General features: G+C 46.4%; 1 protein-coding gene and 1 long non-coding RNA gene across 10 annotated transcripts in view; both read left to right on the forward strand.

Annotated features, from left to right (window-relative positions):
- Positions 1-11479, forward strand: part of LOC149916321 (rho GTPase-activating protein 32-like) — an 18224-nt gene extending 6745 nt beyond the window's left edge. For 5 of the 8 annotated variants that reach the window (XM_090149271.1, XM_090149269.1, XM_090149270.1 and 2 more), the window contains 16 exons: positions 87-206; positions 310-402; positions 2789-2845; positions 3507-3584; positions 4265-4387; positions 4503-4580; positions 5236-5317; positions 6021-6164; positions 6721-6823; positions 7380-7506; positions 8024-8106; positions 8458-8565; positions 8920-9065; positions 9566-9767; positions 10561-10706; positions 10897-11479. In XM_090149271.1, coding sequence (XP_090005397.1) covers positions 198-206; positions 310-402; positions 2789-2845; positions 3507-3584; positions 4265-4387; positions 4503-4580; positions 5236-5317; positions 6021-6164; positions 6721-6823; positions 7380-7506; positions 8024-8106; positions 8458-8565; positions 8920-9065; positions 9566-9767; positions 10561-10706; positions 10897-11324 — 2007 coding nt within the window. In that variant the 5' untranslated portion in view covers positions 87-197 and the 3' untranslated portion in view covers positions 11325-11479. Of the gene's footprint in view, positions 1-86; positions 3424-3506; positions 3585-4264; positions 4388-4502; positions 4581-5235; positions 5318-6020; positions 6165-6720; positions 6824-7379; positions 7507-8023; positions 8107-8457; positions 8566-8919; positions 9066-9565; positions 9768-10560; positions 10707-10896 lie in introns of all 8 variants that reach the window. The other 3 variants (XM_090149276.1, XM_090149275.1, XM_090149274.1) reach the window with 3 other exon arrangements.
- A 3133-nt stretch (positions 11480-14612) lies between these two features.
- Positions 14613-20033, forward strand: LOC149916322 (uncharacterized). Of its 2 annotated transcripts, XR_016470506.1 has the most exons (5): positions 14613-14877; positions 15042-15148; positions 15249-15327; positions 15670-16138; positions 18853-20033. It is a non-coding gene; the product is annotated as an uncharacterized LOC149916322 (long non-coding RNA). The 2 variants fall into 2 exon arrangements; XR_016470505.1 differs by having other exon boundaries at positions 14613-15148.
- The last annotated feature ends 757 nt before the right edge of the window (positions 20034-20790 follow it).

A 20790-nucleotide genomic window follows, 5' to 3' on the forward strand; every position in this document is an offset into this window, starting at 1 on the left:
AATGCTCATCTTAGATGTCGTGCTGACAGAAAGAGCAGAAAGGTACATTTTATGGGGTTGCATGCTCCCTTTTTTTTTATTTTCAGTCATGACCATGGAAGCGTTACCCAGACGAAATGAGCATTTGTCTCCTGGACTTTCTACACATGACAGAGGAAGTGGAAGTCAGCAGCTGAAGTGTCTGGGAAGACCCCTGCATGGGAATGGTGAGAGTTACCCTGGCACCGTTCTTTGGAAATCTCAGGGCTCTGTAAGCTCTGAAGCTGTGTCGTAACTCCTCCCGTGGTGCTCTCCCTTTCTTTTGTGTAGGAGAGCTGGAGTTCAACTCCTTCCTGTTTCCTGCCTATGTGCTGCCTGCCTTGTCCATGGCCCAATGGGCTTTTATTGCTCACACCCAGATTGGTACGTGTGGATATAAGCCTTTGTTTACGTTTATCTTTTGCTTGTGGTGACAGCTCATAGCTGAGCTTGTGGTTAACAAGACACACAATAGCTGGAGATACAGTACTCTGCATCACTAAAACACGAGCTTTGTGGCAGCCACGAGCCCAAGGAACAGCGAGTTTCTGTGTTTTATTTCTGTGCTTGCTCCCATTGCCCCGCGGCCCTGTTGTGGTTGAAGCCGGTGGGTGGCTCAGCACCACGCAGTCCTTTGCCCACTCCCCTGTTCCCCGTGGGATGGGGGAGAGTGTTGGGTGGAAAAAGAGAAGTAAAACTCATGTTTTTGAGATAAAAGTAGTTCTGAATATATATATATGAATGTATTGCAAGTGATGTACAAGCAATGGCTCACCACCCGCCAACCACTGTCCAGTTAGCCGCCAAGCAATAAAAGAGAGTGAGATGTACTCTCATCCCCTTCAAAACTCCTTCCACTTGATGGCATATAGTATGGAATATCCCTTTGGCCAGTTTACGTTAGCTGTCTTAATTCAGTTCCCTCCCAGCTCCTTGTTGAGAGCTTTGCTGAGAATGGCCTTGGCTCTGTGCAAGTTTGCTTGTCAGAAACTATAAAGATCAGGGTGTTATCAGTGTGATTTTTCTCCTAGAACCCAAACATAGCATCATACCAGATACTCTGAAGAAAAATCCCTCCCACCTGAGACTAAGGCAGCCCCCCAGTGTGTGTGCCGTAAGCCAGATAGGGATGCAGGTGTTGCATTTCCCTGGCAGCGTTGGCCAGGGATGCTGGAGAGGTTTTGGTGCCCAGCTTGGACGTCGCAGCACTGCTGTGCCTGTCAAAGCGGCATGCTGCGTGCTCTCCAAGCAACGAAGCAGCGTTTCATCAACAATGTGCCATGCTATTTCCTGGAACCTGGTGTGTTTGTGTCTCTGAGGCTAGGTTTACCCTACGAGCTCTTCTTGCAATAGCTGTTTTGAATTCCATTGCAGGCGTGTGAGCAGAAGTGCTTTTCCCCTTATGTTCTGTCTCACAGTGTTTGCCCATGGTTGGTAGAAGAAGGAGCTGATGGAGTCAGCAGTAGATTCTGTTGGCTTACCCTCTGGTAAGCCTTCATCCCTGGAGCTCACTGCTGCACAGAAGAGTACACGCGTGTTTATCCCAGGGCTGCAGTAAACGGGAGCCTGGTTGGCATAGCACTGAGCAGCACCTAATGGGCTCTGCAGAGGATGGCTTTGCAGAAGGAGCAGGAGTGCCTGCGTCCACCTGTATCCTGGGATACGTTCTGGCAGCGATGCACCAGCTGTGGCCACAGTGACTGAATGCAGGGCTTGGCTTGGGGCTGCCGTGTGGCACTTACTGCCCCGCCGTATGCCTGGCAAAGCACAGCCACCCCTTGCCCACGACAAGCGTTTGTCTTAGTGTCGTGTTTCATGCTGTCTCCTGAACCTCAGGAACTGGAGGCAGCTTCCCCACAAGAAGGGGAGAACAAAATGAGGTCATCCTGGAAGCAAAAAGGCAAAAATCCACTTGGGAAAGAAATGTATATAGCAGTCTCGTAGCAGTTCTGTGTTTCTCCCGTCTCTTCCTTGATTTCCTTACAGTGAAATAGATACGTGCTGTAACGTGCTCTTGAATGAAACAAAGGACTCTAGTGTGGATTTTATGTAGGCCCTGCACTGCAAGGTATGCTGCTGGGAGGAAGTGTCCATCTGCCCGAGGGTAGGAAGGCCCTGCAGAAGGATGGCCTGAGGCCGGTTGTACGAGGCTCAACAAGAGCAAGCGCTGGGTCCTGCGCTTTGGTCATGATGACCCCGTGCCAGCTTCTCCAGGATTTGGCTGAGGTAGAATTCCAACCGCCCTCTGATTCTAGAATGTTGGAGTGTTGGAATCTTCTGGTCTTGTGACGTGGTCTTGCTTCCCCACCTTGTCTGTCATGGTGGAGCAGCCTGGTGGCCCTTAGTGATGTCATAAGCAGCTAGAATGAGGGGAGGAGCAGTGCCTGCTGCGTCCCTTCATTGGAGCGCTTGAGCTCTGACTGAGTAGCTCGCTTGTTGCACTTGTGCATCGACTGAGTACCTTCGTTTTCACACCGTCTTGTGCAGCATCTTGTAGGTAAGCTGAGACAGTGTGAGATAGACAGGTGGACAGTGAGGTGTTGAAAGCTGCTGGCTGGCGGAGCTGGTAGTGTCATGCTGCTTACTCTTGACCATCAGACATAATTTTCACTCAGTAGCTACATTCCAAAGCATAGAGGTGGCATTTGTCTCAGGGCTTTTTCCTTGTCTTCTTTGTTAAATTGTGCAAGCTCACTGATCAGCTCTTTCTCTCTCCTCTCCCCGCCCTCTGCCTTCTCCTTTGATGCGGCTTTTGCTCGCGGAAGAACAGAGCAAAGTGACAAGAAACGGCTGCGGCTTCAAGGAACTTGTTCTGATCTCTTGCCTGGTATGTGCCACACGTTGTCCCCCCCATGTGGTTTTGCAGCCTGCGTCGCACCGTGTTTAGTAACACAGCCTCATCCAGCCTTGACAGGACACTGGTCACGTGTAGAGTTATTCCACTTTCCCTCCAGCTCAGCCCTCAGAAGGATGCTGTCTGTGATGCTGTGACCAGCTAGTCTTTAGGAAACCAATCCCTTAGGCAAGGAGTCCTAGTCCCGGTTTGTGCAGGGCTGCACAACGTGACCATGAGCATGCGTGCTTCGGCTGCGTGTGCGCACGACAGCTGTGGGGAGCACAGCAGAGATGCAAGCAGAGGAAATCCGTGTGGAAGGCTGCGGCCGGCGCTGGAGGTGAACTGGTGGGAGCCGGGCGCTAGGGAGCAGATCCACCCCCAGCAGTGACTCCTCTCACTGCCCTGCTACTGTGCTGTCGGAGTGCTCTGAGCAAGCGCATCTGCTGCTTTGTGCTGGAGTCCCCATCTGCTAGCAGAGGGATAGCGACTTGGTAAACTGCTGCGTAATAGGCTGTCTCGTTTGAAGTGACTGAACAAAGTGGTTGTTTCTAGAACACCTGCCTATGCCAGTGGGTAACTGAGGGTAGTTCTGAAGAAGTCTCTCCATACCGTGGTGTGTGAACAGAGAAAATAGAAGTGTGTTTCTTTTCAGTTCCAGCTTGTCGTGCCTGCTGTGATGGGCATCGCGTGCAGCGAGATCAGCTGTGGGCCTGACCTGGCACAAATGGAGGTAGAGTATGAAGCTCTGATTGGTCTTTGTTCTGCTGACTTGAGCCGGCAGAGTGAGCTGCAGATGAGCTCTCCTGCTTTTCAAGAGAGGGAGAATCCTTCCAGCTCTATCGGTGTCACTGAAAAGCTGCCTGAAAAGCTTCATGTCCTTGCTACGAGCATCTAGATGGCCGTGGACGTTATAGTACCGACAGAATCAGAGCGTTATAAACATGCAGAAGCTTTTTCCCCATCCTGCTTGGATTTTGTCACCCAAAGACCAAGTTCTCATATTCAGTAAGTTAAGGGAAGCAGGCACTTGTAGTGAGCCAAGGATTGGGTCAGTGGACCAGCTCCTGTGTCCAGTCCATGGCTGAGGTCTCCAAGCAATAGGTTACAGGAAGCAAGCAGACTCTTACGCTCCTCTTTGGCAGGACAGTACTGCAAGCGTGGCAAGTTTATAAAACTCCAGGAGTCCTCTCGGTTGGGGTGTTTGTCCTCTTAGTCTGGGTAGAGAGAGACGCATCTTTACATTGCCTGGCGATACTGCTGCACACCAGGAAGAGAAACAGCTGTTATTAGACTTGCAGTTTCTTGTTAAGCACTCATGATAAGGATCTTTCTCTGCAGATGTGCTCCTTGCTCTGAAATTGTCCTCGTTTGTCCTCAGCTCCTCACCATGGCCTGTGCTCTCTGTTTCAGACTGAGAACAATGGGAAGCCCCTGCTGATCCACGAGGAGTCTCCTGTAAATATTCCAGCTGTTGCTGCTGCCCATGTTCTTAAGAGATACGTTGCCCAGGCACCGGATGAACTCTCCTTTGAGGTAAGCAGTTAAGGGCGTTCCTAGTTGTCATGTACAGGAGAGTATAAGGTGTGAACGCATCAGGAATATTCTCAGATACCTTCAGAATGTTTGGTGAGGTTGCAGTCTTTTGCAGGTGGGAGACATCGTGTGCGTTACTGATATGCCACCAAAGGAGCTGACCCCCTGGTGGAGAGGCAAGCATGGCTTTCGGGTAGGCACAAGCTTCAGACTTGAGAGAGCAACTTCGGTCAGGTCGGGAATCTCGGCTAAGAGCTGCGCTGCCTGCACAGGATGGCTCATGGATGTAAACATTTTCCCTGTGTCGGTGTCAGAGATGGTCTTTGTAGGAAACTGTCTCCTCAATTCACTTAGAAGCAAGAGCCTTCACAATATGCATCAGGTCACGGCCACTGAACCCCACCTTTGGAAATGCAGCAGCTAAGACAGTGTTTCAGTGTCTCAGAGTATTTTGCTTGCACCCATGCAGAACGTGAAGTTAGTGTCTTTTAGGAAGTTACTGCCTGTCAGCTGAGGTAGGGTAACAGACCCTCCGCGTGCTTGTTGCTGCTGCTGGCTGCAGAACGCTGGGTAGCTCGGAGCTGGGGATTATTGCAGCTGCATCTCAGTCAGCAAGAACTTTCTTCTTCTACATCTTCTACAGAAGCAATTATTTGTTTTGTAGGTCTTTTGGCTGCAAATGTTGGATAATTATTACTTTTATGCAGGCCACTTTTTGTTGGATAGTCTTACGGAGCGTCAGGCAAGCACGTTCCGAGGAAAATGTTAGGTGGCTTTTGGTTGAACAGTTCAGGCCTGAGAAATGCTGCCTTCAGTATTGCACCTCTCTTTTTTTTTTCTTGTTACAGGTTGGATTTTTCCCAAGTGAGTGCGTGGAGCTCATCAATGGAAAAATTCCGGAGTCTCTCCTCAGTTCAGTGCCAAAGCCAGGTACAGATGTTACATTTGATGGTGCAGGGAAGCAAAATGGCGTCTCTTTTTGGGTGTGTTCTGTGTTTAATACCTCCTTTATCCATCCCGTGTTATAGTCTGTGCTGATGATCCTTCAGGCATATCACGGGGCATATGGCTGGTGTTTTGTAGGCAATGAGAATGAAGGAGGGCAAAGGCAGTTCTTCTGCGAGTCACTACGAGGTTGAGAACAGCCAGTGTCCCTGGTGGACAGCTAGAGGCCTGGTTGTGCTAGTGATATGCTTGATCAGAACGTGACTTTTCAAGAGGATCCTTAATCCTCAAGTTGAGCAAGCCAAGCAAGAGGAGTGCATTAAACTCCATCGGAACGCGCAGAGATTTGGCCCGATCCTCCCGTGTTTATGAGTGGACTTGGGGAAATCATAGAATCCTCCTAGTATGGCTTGGGATGGAAGGGAGCTCAAGGATCATCAAGTTCCAACCCCCCTGCCTCAGGCTGGGCTGCCAACCAACCTCCACATCTAATGTGAGACTAGACCCCACTGCCCAGGGCCCCATCCAACCTGGCCTTTGGCTCCTCCTGCAGGGATGGGAGAAAATCCGTTTTTCTATGTACTTGTTAATGTTCTTCCCGTTTTGACGTGCTCTGTAGAATGTGTTATGCTCGGCCTTGTCCAACTGAGCCAAACCTGAAATGAACTGGTTTCTTCCTGTTGTGCAGTGCCAAAGAAACGCGGCAAGCTCGTCACCTTCCTTCGTTCCTTGGTGAAGGCCCGCCCAAAGAAACCGAAAGAGCGGGAGGTGAAGAAGGAAAGGGTGTTTGGCTGTGACCTGGGAGAGCATCTTCTCCACTCTGGTCGCGATGGTAAGGGACAGCCCGTTCCTGAGATCTTCCTCTGTTGGGCATCTAAAGATGAAAGGGAGGTCATATCTAGCAAAGGGGCAGGTTGGTACCGGTGGAGAAACGTGTAATGGAAGTTGATGGCTGAAAGATAAACTGAGGCTAATGCTCTTAAGAGACAAGCACGTTTGTATTTGCTTAAACCAAAGCCTGTAAGCCAATCCCACGCTAGCCTGAAAAGAAGGGAAGCCTTTTGGCCAAGGAGAGTGTCCTGCATATGTTTCCCTGCTCTCCTGGACATGAGATTTCCCACCTCCTTTCATTCCCATGGAGCTGTGGTGGGACTTGCAGTGTCTCCGGCTTCCCCAGAATTACTTTCTCCAGGCTGATTCCTAGGTCCTTACGCTTCTTGAATGCAAGGAACACGTCTGTCCAGTTTCCTCGTCTTGGACAGCTTTCTTCTGTAAGGAAGAACTAAGCAGTAGCCTGGCTGGGCTTAGTGGATGAGATTTGACAGGAGCACAGCCTGAACCAGTACTTGAATGAGGAGCTCAAGTAACCGCTGGCACGTGTTCTTTAGTCCCCCAGGTCCTCCAGAGCTGCGCCGAGTTCATTGAGCAGCACGGCGTAGTGCAAGGGATATACCGGCTGTCCGGCGTCGCGTCCAACATCCAGAGACTGCGGTAAGAGTGCTGCGACTGACACAGCGGTCAGTAGGGGCGCGTGCCCTGTTGTGGGTGCTCAGAGGCCTGCGCCGTGGGGCAGCTCTGTGCAGGCAGCGTGCGCTCAGCAGTGGTGCGCCAGGCTTGTCACTGTTTGATAGGAACACGGGGCGTTCAGCAGACTTGCTGGAGCAGGAAGTTCTCCTTCTGTCCTTCGGAGCACTGGAAGGCTGTGGGGGACTGCGGTGTCACCGCTGCCAGCTCTCATTCCCGTTTCCTCCTGTTTGCAGAGCCCTTTGGAGCAGCCCACACTCCTCCTTGCTGCTCCGGGCTCCTGGCTTAGGATTGTAGACTAGGCAGCCAGTTGTCAGAGTCACGGGAAATGCCTTAGCAAAACGAAAAGGTCTCCTTTTGGAAACATCTCATCCAGCATGGCTCGTGTGGTGCTGGTGACTGAGTGTTCATTTTCTCCTGTTAATCGGGAAGCCCTTCCAATGCTTGATTATATTTGGTGTGGCTTTTGACTTGTTTTCCTCTTTCTCACCCCCCCCGCCCGTTTTTGTGTCCTTCTCTCCAGCCAAGAATTTGAGCAGATTCCTGAGCTAACCATCCGCGACACTCACAGCGTGAGCTCCGTCTGCAAAATGTACTTCAGGGAGCTCCCGAACCCTCTGCTGACCGACCAGCTGTATGACAAGTTCTCGGTAAGCACAAGGCAACGTCTTTCCTTTACCTCTTCCCTGGGCCTCTTGGGAGATGGCTGCAGCAGTGCCCCAGCTCTGAGGCCCTTTTTCTGTTAGCCCCGTGGGGTTTACTCGTATGTCTTTGCCACATCATGCATCATATGGATGCCATTTTCGGTGGTCCCAGGAGGCGGTTATTTCCATATTCACAAAGCTTGAGAGAATTCATGTTTTTTGTTTTTTCTTTTGTTTTGTTTTTCTATTCCCCAAGTATTTATAGAATGGGAGTGGGATTGATAGCAAAGTGCACTTGAAGCTTGAGGAGCTGAGCTGCGCAATCAGGCTGTAAACCGGCCCGCTGCTTGGACTCCTTGGCCTTGATGGCACCAGCTGCGTGCCGCTATGTTCCCCAGATGCCTCCTGGAAGGCGTAAAATCTGTCTCGGCGCAGACCAACAGCACGCTGTCCCCATAGTTCCCGACCCTGTGGCAGGTATCTAGCCTGATTTGTGTCTCAGTCCCTTTCTGCACTATTCCAGGAGGCTGTTGGTGCCGCTACAGATGAGGAGCAGCTGGTCAGAATGCAGGACGTCATCCAGCAGCTGCCCGCTCCTCACTACAGGTCAGTGCTGCCCTCACTCTGTTGAGCTCAGCCATGCTGCACTTCAGAGGGCAGTGGTGTGATTCCAGGCTTGTCTCATGCTGGCAACATGATGCCTGCGTATGTTGAAGCAGTTTAAGGCTACACGGGGTTAATTTATTGGGTCGGTTCCTGGGCACGGGGGCACAGTTGGTGCAGCTGGTGGCTGCAGCTGTGCTGTGCTGGGGCTTGGTGCCACAGTGTGGCACTTAGTCAAGTTGGATCTACTTCATCTTCAGTGACAGTAGCAATAACATGCATTGAGGCTTTGCTCTGTGAACCGCAGCACCGCGTGCTCATTGGTGCTGAATATTTGCCTCTCTGATTTTCCAGGACACTGGAATACCTGATAAGACACTTGGCTCGTCTAGCCGGGAACTGCTCCGTGACAAACATGCACGCTAAGAACTTAGCGATTGTGTGGGCTCCAAACCTCTTAAGGTAAACTTCTTTCTCCATTTCAACACACTGCTTGGATCTGTTCTCCGGCAAAAAATGCAATCTACCTTTTTCTCCATCGAATGTGCTCTTCTCCTGTACACTGTAGTAAGTGGCTGACGGCAGAGCAAGAGCCTGGGCTGTTCTCCAACCGCACGGGCACAATTTCTAGATGACAATTTCTGCCCTCTTGTTCAGATGGGACTGGTGTGTCCTTGACCATCCAGGAGAATTTCTTCAGCGGCATCACCGCGGAAGCCTCCGGAGCCCAATTTGACAGCTTTTGGCTGCAACAATCCAGACTTGGGGAAACTTGGATCTTGGATAAATGACTGCTAAAATCTGCCTTTTCTACAGATCACAGCAGAACGAGTCTGCCTGCGCCAGCGGAAGAGCCGCCTGCATGGAACTGCAGACGCAGTCGGCTGTGGTGGAATTCATCATCAACCACGCAGATGTCCTCTTCTGCTCCAAATCCGGATCAGACATGGCAGATGGAGCAGGTGAGTGTCTTCCTCCATGAGCTTTATCTTGATCAGACACCTTGATCAAATCCAGGCCTTCTCCAAGATCTTTGAAATACACTTTTTCTATCGAGGGGACAGCAGACTTCTGGGCTTAGATTAGAATCTGGCATCCTGTTGCTGGATGCTGAGAATGTCCAAGTCCAAACTTTACAATGAGAAAAAAAACGTCACTGTCGTTACGATGTTTTGCATGCAGGTGAAGCTTGATGAAAGTGTAGCAGTGAAGCTTTCTGAGTTCCCTGCCCCCGCTTTCTAGGGTTTTTCTTTGCCCATTTCGATACAGTGAGCTGCTCTTATTAATTATGACTCTGTCCTCTGCCTTAAACATACCTCTGACCACATGCTTATTCTGACCTCCTCTTCTTCTAGTGGCTCGGATAAGCAGGTCTGAGAAAACTATAGCATCTCCCCCAGAACTGTGATGGCTGTGGTGCTGCTTTGTGATCCTCGCTCTTACCTGTGGCTTTCCCTTACAGGGCACGGTTCTCTCTCAGGGCCCAAGTCTGCGTGGGTGTCTTCTGCTGCCACAAAGCTGCTCACCCTGGAGGAGGCACAGGCTCAGAGGCGAGGCCACAGCAGCTCTTCCGTTGTGACACAGAGCAGGGACATAGAAGTGGAAGAAGGCCCCACAGCTGTACAGGGGAAATTCCACACAATCATCAACTTTCCATCTGAAAGGTAAAGAGGACTTTGTTTTCCAGCAACCATCATCATTGTTTGGGTGGGTTGTGTTGTTGTTTTTTTTTTTCCCCCATTATTTCTTGCGCCAAAACATGTGGAAGCTAAATTAAAGTAACGGTGCCTGAAGTGAATTGTTGCAGTGAATCTCTGCTCCCTTTGGACTCTGAGATTCAACTAACATATTCGGTTTAGCCACACGAGGCTGCCATTCCTTCCTTGCTGGGCACGCAGTCACGAGATGTATAAAGCCATGCTGACGTCTACCCTGGCCTGAGCTGGCTCTACCTTGAAACGTTGGGGTTTTCCAGCTGTCGGGGCCACATGCCTGAAACCAGTTCCGGTTCTCCTCTAGGCAGAGCTGTTGGTCAGACCTGCTGGCACTAGAAACTAAACTTGGCGGTGAGATGGGGCCGACGAGGTGTTGATGTCAGAGTCAGAGGTGCTTTTGAATTTCCTTTATGGCTGCACGGTTCCTCAGAAAGCAGTTACGCCTGCCGGCTCCAGAAGAGCCATCCCTTAGATGCTGTCCTGTACAGCCGCGGAGCCTTTGCTCACGTGCTCTGCATCTTGCTTGACACAGTTTAGGGGAATTTAGCCAGCAAGACTTCAGGGCTGAGCTATAGGAGTGGAACCATCCTCAACTGCTTGAAAGAGAGCGAGTTTCTAAGCTGTGCTTCAGCAGAAACCAGGCGGTGCCAGGAACAAGCAACTGTTGGCAAGAGCTCAGTGCAGCTCTTCCCTCACCCCGCACCACGCACGACTCACACCAGTCACTGTTTTCTCTCTCCAGACAACGTCCACCCAGCAAGATGAAGGAATCACCAGCTGGCAGTTGGCGTTCCTGCTTCAGCCTGCGGAAACCATCCTCTGTGGCCAAACGCCAACTGCAGCGCAGTCCCAGGGAGCCCTCAGAGACGGAAGTCGTGGTGCTGGCAGGTAAGGGTGCGAATCCAGCTTTCAAAGCCTTGCTTTTCAGCGACATAGAATTCATGCAATACAAGTGGACTTGTATCTCCTCCTAGCGTTCCAACCTATACCTAGCATCTTCAGATCACCCCTGATCAAGAGCCACTTTCATAATTCAGCTTGTGAAAGTTTGACACTAACCCCTGTGTATCCTTCCTAGGTGAATCGAGCCCTTGTCTACCCAGAAGAGCCGGGGCAAGTAGCGATGGTGCGCTGTGTGCTTCCATCGATGGAGGGCTCTTAGGAAGCACGAGTCACTGTGGTTCAGATGACAGCCTTCCACATAACAACAGCGATGGAGAGAAGGAGCTCATCCAAGTTCACGCCCTCATTTCTCCCGGCTGTGCTGAAGATGCTGACCTGAGCCTGCTGGACACCACAGTCACCAGCCTGGACTGTGACCCAGTGCCTTTGCAGTGCAGCCCAGCCCAAGCACAGTCCGAGTGCCCCGACAGCAGCACCTCCACGCAGGAGCAGGTCAGCGTCGCTGAGGAGAAGCCGAGCCTCTTGGAGGGGGACTTAGAATCAGGCCTCCAGCCCCAGGCACCGGGCAGCAGCACTGAGAGCTCTGAGCCACTCTCTCCGTGACAAGAGAGGATGAGTCCCATCTTTACCCTGGACCTCTCACGCCCTCCTGTCTTTTACATAATAATAAAAGCACGCTCGTGCTCAATCAACGCCTTGACTGCCTTCCGAGTCTTCATTCACAGAGACTGGGACGAATGCAACGAAGAGCAAGGCACACCAGCTTGCAACGCGATGGCTGTGCGGTGCGCACAGCAGAGCTCTGGGTTTGTTCCCGTTCTGTCTGGCTTTGGGACGTCTGCAGCGAGAGCTCAGCTACCATCTGGTATGGTAGCAAATGATGTTTAGCATCCTGGATGCTGCTCGTGATAATCCCGAGCTTCCTGGTTGTGGCTTTGTGATGCTTTTCAGGGCTTTTTGATGCATTTCGAAGCCTCGGCTGCTCCCTAACGCCTCTCTCCTCCTGCCGTGTCCATTCCTGGCTCCCGACCTAGGAGCTGGCCGTGCAGACCTGTCGTCATCACGCTGCGGCAGGAGGAGCTCACCTTGAGCAGCATCTCCCTTGCCCCGCCCCCTGCCTCTGATTGGGCAGCGGCGGCGCCGCCCCGCCCCCGGGGTCTCCTTGGTCCGCGGTTGGCCGAGCCGCCGTGCGCGGGAGCGAGCGTTGGGAGCCGGCTGTCGGAGGCGCGGCTCTCCTCGCAGAGCGCCGCTCCTGCCGCCTGGGCCGCCCCGCAGGACAGCGCGGCGGCAGCCGGAGCTGTCCGGGCAGCACCGAGAGATAGTATTCTGACCTGGGAAACGTACTGTAAGGTTGTTCATTAGTCCAGCAGAAGTGAAATCCATTGAACAAACTCTCAAGTAGTCGGGGCCTTTACACAAAGCAGAACTGTCCCACTCTGTGGGAACGTTAGGATGCCGTAGGCAGGCTCCAAGATACTGCCCTCTGTCCTTCTTCCAAGCTTATCTCTAAGCAAGGACAGACGGATGACCTGAACAATGACCCAGTGCAAAGGGCACAAATGCTGGGGGCTAATGAAGCAGTTAAGAGGTTATGTCTATGTTGTAAAGCAGACATCCAAAAGTTACGACCAGATGTTTGTTAAGAAAGCAGTTGTTAGAAGGCAGTCGACCAATTAAGATATTTGTGGTTGGGTGGTAAGGATTTGTGTTTACTTGGTATTGGTACGATTAGTGAAGCGTTGCGAAAGAGTGTGAACCTGCAGTACTCAGCCAATGAAGAGCCAGAGAAGACAGAGATAAGGGTCGGGCAGTAGGGGATAAAAGATGTAACACTGTTTTCTCTGCGCTCTCCTGCTTGCAGGAGGCCTGCCATTACAAATAAAGATAGATATAAAGATCAGAGATACTGTCCTGGAAAATTATTTGGCTATTTCCAACAATGCTTATAAATATCTTAGAGAAAGCCTATTGCATATTTGTCCAAAGTACTAGACCCTGTATCTCGAGGTTGGCCTGAATGTGTCCGGGTGGTAGCAGCAAGTGTCCTATGGGTAGAAGAGAGTATGTGTGTACACTTTGGGGGTGTAAGGAGTAAATTGTTGAGACTTTGATAGTATGTGTTTGCCCCCCAAAGAGATTGCTCCTCATTTTGAGTCATGATCATTTAAAAAAAAAAAAAAAAAAAAAAAAAGGAAATTAAGGAAAAAAAGGAATGAGGGCAGGAATCCGCTCCTTGACCTCTTAGAAAAGCATGGTGCCAAATTCTCCCCCATGGAGATGAATTGGGCACAGAATAATTGGCCCAACTTAGAGGGAGTTGTGGATCATATAGATTCCCTCCACAAGCAAACTCGTATGGTGGAGGAAAAGGGAAAATCAATCACTTGTGCAGTTCCAGGAGCTGCTCTTACTGCTGCCGTAGAGATCCACAATGCACACGGCAGAAACCCAAATTATTCAGTCCTTGCAGGAATTAATTACAAAGACAAATCAGAAAACCTGGTGATCCTTCTCTGCCTTCTGATAGAAACTGGGCATGCATATGAAGAGACTGAAAGTGGGTATTCTGATGTTTGTATCGAGAAGGTCTCCCTATTCTGCTACAGAACTAGCCAAATAAAGGAAGGATTTTGGTTACACACCTAGGAAATCAGTATGTGTGGAAAGTGCCACTAACAGTGGGAGATCAGATCCTGTTGATTGAAAAGGAATCAGAGGGTTACTGGGGACCACTACTGGCAACCACTGTGCCCTGTGGTCCCTTACTCAAAGAGCTGATTATTGGGATGATTACTCCCCAGGACAACTAGTGTTGATTGATTTGCCCCACACTGGTCCTGTCCCTTTAACCCTCAGGGAGACTCTTAACAAATACATCTGAAAGGCTCAAGATGATCAGGAGGAAATGTACATAATTAGCTATCTGGATTTCACCTACCTTCTAACTTTGCTTCACTTGGGACCAGGAAGTTTCATGTTTGTTTTGTTTTCTTTTCCAGTTATGCTTCCTCTAACCTTGGTTCCTTTGGAACCGGGAAGTTCTCTCTTGTTTTCCAAATGCTAATGAATGCTGATCCTATTTCTGTGCCTCACATGTTCCCTTCTCGCTCTGTTCCTTTCTCTGGGATCCCCATGGTATCATTAGTCACTGTTTTGGACAGGAATCTTCTTCAGATTAATTTTTGTAATTGCTTATGATGACCTTATCACAGTCACTGGCTGCTCATGGGGCCATGCCCATATTTGCTGTACTGGGCATATGGGACTGAATTCTAATTCTAACAGAGGCTTAACCCTTTCAACCATGGTTAAACACAGTGATTAAATGCATTCAGGAAATGAATGGGGCCAGGATAGCACTGGCTGATTGCCCCCAACTCTGGAGAGATGCAGGATAAAGAATAAAACTAGGGTGTCAGATTAACAAGTGATCTATGTGCATTGCTACACCCCTGCAGTTTTCCCTATCAGCACTGGGAACAAATCAGCAGTTATTATCTAGTGTATTATCTCAGTGGGAAAGAACTAATATAAAAAGTCCACCAGTTAATTGTAGATGCACTTGCCATAATTCAAATAATGTCTCCCTAGCTCTAAGTTGTGGAAGGTAAAAGAAATGCTTTACCCACTGAATTTTGAAAGGTGATTTGGGACAATGCAAACAAATTTCAAAGAGAATTTTAATCTTGGTGACATCTAGTTAATTTTACTTGTGATCCTCTCACTAACTATGCCACAGCTTTTGTCCTAACAATATGCAATGTTTTGGTACATACCATATACCTAATAATTGTGCTGGGACTGAATCACAATGGAGTTGTTTTTTTTTTCCTGCAAAGAAGAAAGAATCCCAAATACTTGTGGAGAAAGAAGATTCAGGGATTTCCTTTTCTTTCTCGCTAGCAGATCTTGATGCTCTCCTGTTCCTGCCTGTGGGCTGCTTGTCATGCCAGAGTCCTGCAGTCTCCAGAAGCTACCCCACATGGTACCAAAAGAGATCATGGACCTGGATTCAGCCTTTCCTCATTCTCCCACTGCATGAGCTCTCATGGAGCAGCATGCTCCTCAAAAGTGGTCATGGTCATTTTGTGCAGTTACACAGTGTTTGTGTACTTATGTAGGAATGGAATGTTGTTTCTGCATTAGAACTAATAACGTGAGTATTTTATGTTGTTGTTTCTGCTCCCATCTTGTGTTGTTTGTCAGTACTAATAGCTCTTCTGTCTCTCCCAAATAGCATGGGTTTGTTCTTTTCTTTTTGGGTTCAGTATCATTTCTTGCCATTATGGAGTGTTTCTCTTCCTTTCCTTTGTTTTCCAGGCTGTTAATTGACTCCTCATTGGAGCTACAATGACCCAAACACAGACTACTATGCACTGACCAAGTGAGATGCAAAAAGAAGAGGTAGGCTCCAAAACAGGCTTCGGGTGAGTGCTGTGTATGACTTGTGGTTTCTAGAATGACACCTAAGTCTTACTAACCCGTGTTGTTTAGTATCTCATGTGGAGGTTTCTTTTCTCCTTCCAGGACTGGAGACTCCAGATGCTATTGCCCTTCCTGATCTCTTTGGGTTGCAGTATTAGACATGCCCACATGCTTCGAAGGGGTGATTCCTTCATCCTTATTAGAAGATCTTGTCTTGTGTTCAACAGGTAGCATTGGAGAACTGTGGCCCTCCGAGCCGTGTGAGGACAGTACTGAGGCTCTTGGTGGTTACAGCAGGAAACCAGAGCCATAGATGGGTGCCAAGATGCACTCCTTATTTTGTCCGACTAGCTATGTTGACCCCTGAGGCCACTCCCATGCTTGTAGAGGTTCTATATTCATGGCATTGGTTGTCCCTCGTGCTCACTTTGTGTTCACCAGATGTTCTTATTTTACACCATCTTCCCCACCATATACTTACAAGCAAGTGTTCCACTTGGTCTCCATATCTCTCTCTGGCCAGGCAGATGCGGTGTGCCAACAAAACAAAGCATGCAGACCCTGAGAAGAAAAAAAAAAACAGGAGAGAAGCTGTCCTGGGTGAGACAGGAGAAGTGTCCCTTGAAGGGATGCTCCACTGGCACTGCCTCTCACATCCGCCGCCTGGTTCCTTCTCTCTCCTTGTCTTCTAGGGCTCACAAAGTCCAAACGTACCCTGATGGAGTTCAACTCTAGCTTGACCAACACTCATCACGTCCACAGTAGCTGGCTTAGGCTCCCAGTTACCAATGGGATGTCTGCGGCTTCTGCCACTCCTACCAAACATGGGTTTGTTCTTTTCTTTTTGGGTTTAATATCATTTCTTGCCGTTATGCAGTGTTTCTTGTTTCTCTTTTCTAGTGTTTCATGTTGTCAATCTGTGCCTCATTGGAGCTACAGCGACCCAAATGCTGACTGCTCTGCTTTGACCAAGTGAGATGCAAAAAGAAGAGGTAGGCTCCAAAACAGGCTTCCAGTGAGGGCCGTGTATGACTTGGGGTTTCTAGAGTTAACTTCTTCTTTTCCAGTTCTCTTTCGTGTTTTTTTTTTTTATTTCCCCCCCTTTTTCTAATTTATTTTCATTTTCTAATTCGCTTTCTAATTGTAATGCTTTCCTTTTCTCTGATTCCTTTTCCAGTTCCTTGTATTTTTTTCATTGCTGTTTCTGAATAATTTTCTAATTTGTTTTTTCCCTTTCTTTTCCTTTTTACCTTTTTCTTTTTTCTCCTTTTCATTTTCTAATTCTTTTATATCCTTTTCTACTTCCTTTTATTTTTCTTTCTAATTTTTTTTCTCAAGTCTTTTTCCAATTCTTTTTTGTTTTGAATTCTTTTTCTATTCCTCTAATTCTTTCTTTTGCTAATTCTGTTTCCAATTCTGTTTCCGTTTCCAATTTTCTTTCTTTTTCTTCATTATGTTCCTTTTCTTTGTCATATTCCTTTCCATATTTTTTTCTTCATCATATTACAATTCCCATTCCAATTCTCATTCCATTTCTTTTTCCTTTACCAATTATTTTTCCATTCCTTTTATTAAATCTCTCTTTTTCTCTTTCTAAATCTGTTTTTTCTTTCCTGTTTCTAATCTATTTTGTTTTTCTATTTTTTTTTCTAATTCTTTTCCTATTTCTTTTTCCTGTTGCAAGTCTTTTTCCTTTTTCTATTTCCTTTTTTTCTTTTTTGAATCCCAGTTCTTTTTCTAATTGTAGTTCTTGCGTTCTCTTTTTCTGGATAATTTTCCATTTTTTTCCTATTTCTTTGTCTAATTCTAATTATTTGTCTAGTTTTTTTTTCTAAATTTCCTTTTTTTCATTGTTTTTCTTTTTCCAATTCCTTTTCGTTTCCTTTTACCACTTCTCATTCTAACTTTAATTCTTCGTTTTCTTTTTATAATACTTTGTTTTTTTTCTAATACTTGTTTCATTTTCTTTTCTCCTTTTCTAATGACTTCTCTAATTCTTTTTCTAATTCTTATTCTACTCCTTGTTTTTTTCTTTCTCTAATTCTTTTTCCAACTCTTTTTTTTCTTTTTTCTATTTCATTTTTTTTCCAGCTCCAACTCTTTTTCTAATTGTAGTTCTTTTTCTTTTCCCCATTCCAAATCTTTTCCCCAATCCACATCCTTTTCATTTTCTCTATTTCAGTTTTTTTCTTTTACATTCTCTAATTCTTTTCTGATTCTTTTTTAAAATTTGTTTTCGATGTTTTCTGTCCTTTTCCTGAATCAGTTTCTTTTCTTTTTCTGATTCTAAATCTTTTTCTACTTCTCATTGTAATTCTTGATATTTTTCTATTTTTTTCTTTATATTTTTCCTTTTTCTAATTCATTTTATTTTTCTCAATCTTTTTCTAATTATTTTTGTTTCCAGGTTTTTCTTTTTGCATTTTCAGTTTTTGCAGTTCTTTTTCCAATTATCATTCTAATTCTTTTTCTTTATCCATTCGTTTTTCTTTTTCTAATTCCTTTTCATATTCTTTCTCTTGCTCTAGTGCTTTTGTTTCCTTTCTCTTCTTTTTCATTTTCCAATTCTTTTTTCAGTTTTGATTCCATTTCCAGTTCTGTTTCCAATTCTTCATCTATTTTATTTTCCATTTATTTTCTCAGTTCTTTTTTGTCCAATTCCTTTTCTTTTCATTTTCTTTTCCATATTCTTGTTTTTCTCTCTAATTCTATTTTTTCTAATTCTTTTCTTTTTTTATTCTTTTATTTTTCATAGTTCTATTTTTATCTTTTTCTAGACTTTTTCTCACTTGTTTTCCAATGGTTTTTTTTATTTTTTCACTCTTTTTTCATTTTCTAATTCTAGTTCTTTTTCCAATGCTTTTTCCATTTTTTTTCTTTTTCCAATTCTAATCCTAATTCTTCTTCATTTTTCTTTTTCTAATTATTTTTCTCTTTCATTTTCTAATTCTATTTTCTTTTTCTGTTTCTATTTCTAATAATTTTTATAATTAGAATTCCCTTTTCCTTTTTCTTGTTTCTTTTCTATTTCTTACTCTTTCTAATTCTTTTTCATTCTTTTACTTTTTATCTTTTTCTAATTCTTAATTGTTTTCCTTAATTAGTTTTCTTTTCCTTTATCTTTTTGTAATTCTAATTTCAGTTCTTTTTTTCCTAATTCCAGTTTTTTCCACAACCTTTCCCAATTCTTCTTCTAGTTTATTTCCAATTCGTTTTCTATTTATTTTCCTAATTCCAATTATTTTGTCTTTTTCCTATTCCTGTTCTAATTCTTTTTTTTTTCTAATAATTTTTCTTTTTATAATTCTAATTATTTCCTTTTCTATTTCCTCTTATTATTCTTTTTCTATTTCTTTTTCTACATCTTTTTTTTACTCTTTCCTTTTCCCTTTTTTCTTTTTCTTTTCCCCTTATTTTATTTTCTTTCTTTTTTTCTTAATTTTCATCTTTTGTGAACCTGAAGTACTCAGGCAATGAGAAACCAGGGGAGGAGAAGGTAAGAGTCAGGTAATAGGGCATGAACAATGTCCTACTGATTCAGATTTCATTATTTGTGAAGAAAATACTACCAGTCTACAAGGGACTTATCCAGTTGGGTTGCATTGCCAGAATTCCAAACCCAAATAAACCGAAGGATGCCCAATTTTGTGGGTTTTCACTTGGTTTACTTGTATTGTCTGTGCAAATTCATGTTATCTTTGTACAGGTTTGTGGGTCTTCACTGGGCTTTGCAGAAGTCCGCCCTGGTTCACTGAAGACTTTACAGGATCACTGGTCTTCACTGAGGTTCCATGAAGTTCACATGGTTTTGTAAAATTTTGCACGGCTTCACTTCTGTTCACACTAGTTCACATATCTTCACTTTGGTTCAGTCAAGTCTGCACAATTTTGCTGGTCTTTGCTGCCTTAAAATTTTACTTCTTTACTTAGTCCCTGACAGTTTGCAGGTGGAATCTCAATTTCTGAGTCATCTAGTGCTGCTGCCACTTCCCCCACCTTTCCAAGGTTTGTGCCTGCAATTAAAATATCTACACATGGATACAATTTCACATTCTAAGGCAGTGAAACTTTCTGTCAAAGTTCAGTGAGGTGGCTTGAGCAATAGTGGGAGTCTGCTGAAGGTATATTGTATCCCCTCCTGCATGAAAGCAGAGTTTCTTTATCCTCTTCCTGCAAGGAAACTGTAAAGAACATGTTTTTTACATTGAAAACTGCCATCCGAATAGGCTCCAAAGCCCATTTCACCTCATACTCCAGCCCCAAGCCATCAGTATTTCACGCCAAACTCCAGGTTCAAGTCCTTGCTAATTCACCCCAAATTGAGCTCCCAAAACCTCATTATTTCATCCCAAGTATGAGCCCCAAATCGTTACTATTTTCCCCCAAACTCTACTCCCAAACCCTACCTATTTCACCCCAAACATCAGCCCCAACACCCCAATGTCACCCCCCAAGGATGCTCCAGCATCACTCCCCCAGCGTAATTCCTTAATATCACCCCTCTGTCATCCCAACATCACCCACCAGCATCAACCCAACAATGTCACCCTCCACCATCACCACACTATCAACCCTCAGTGTCACTCCAACATTGTCATCCCCCAGTGTCACCCCAACGCTCTCACCCCACCATCAGTCATTCATGTTAAATCCCAGTGGTACTCCAACATCACCCCCAATGATGTCACCCCAGTGCTACTTGCTGATGTCAACCCTATTGATATCCCAACATCACTCCACCACAACCACAGTGTCACTTCCTCCAGTGTCGCTCTCTGAAATGTTAGATAATTCCATTAAGTGGGAAGCAGAATCTCCCTAAGCAGGTGTGCTATTACTATCTGACCCTTGAGAGATGGCAAGTCACCGAAGAGGAGAGAGAAGGAACATGCCAGCTGTAGATTCGATTGGCAGCACCAGCACGGCATCCCCCACTTCAAAGTGCACTTCCGTGCTTTCTCCTGCTTTCATTCTCCCCAGGGTCTGTAGGGTTTGTTCCGCTTGCATGCTGTACCCATGCGGCCAGCGTGTGATACAGAGCCCAAGTGGAACATTAACTTGGGAAACAAGTCTTTGCAAGAACAAGACCAAATACCAAGGATAGCACTCTCCACAAAACATTTTCAGCCACATCCACAAATATCAACTCCCTTAAAACTGCCAAAATACCTTATTCAATTCCAGGATCATTCTTCAGTTAGGGGCCTTTAGATCCCCAGCGTAACACCCCAACAACATCACCACCCAGCATTCACTCCCTGATGTCACTCCCTCCAGAAAAGCCCCAACATCACCCTTGTCACTAGAATGACACACCAGAAACATTCTCCAGTATCCCCAATGTTAGCCCCCAGTAATACTACAACATCACCCCAGTGTCACCCCCCTGTTGAACCCCCCCCCAGCAATAACCCAACCTCATCCCCCCAACATTACTCCCTAATATCACCCCACTGTCACAGCAGTGCCACCCCAGTGTCATTCCTTGTATCACCCCAACAACGTTCCCCCAGTATCACCCCCTGATGTCACCTCCAGTCATACTCATTACCTCTCAATGTCATTCCCCAAAATAAACCCAGTGTCACCCCAACAATTTCACCCCAGTAATGTCTCCCCCAACGTCACTCTTAACATCACCCCA

Source organism: Phasianus colchicus, chromosome 12 (assembly GCF_987193195.1).
Source record: "Phasianus colchicus chromosome 12, bPhaCol1.hap1.1, whole genome shotgun sequence".
Lineage (NCBI taxonomy): Eukaryota > Metazoa > Chordata > Aves > Galliformes > Phasianidae > Phasianus > Phasianus colchicus.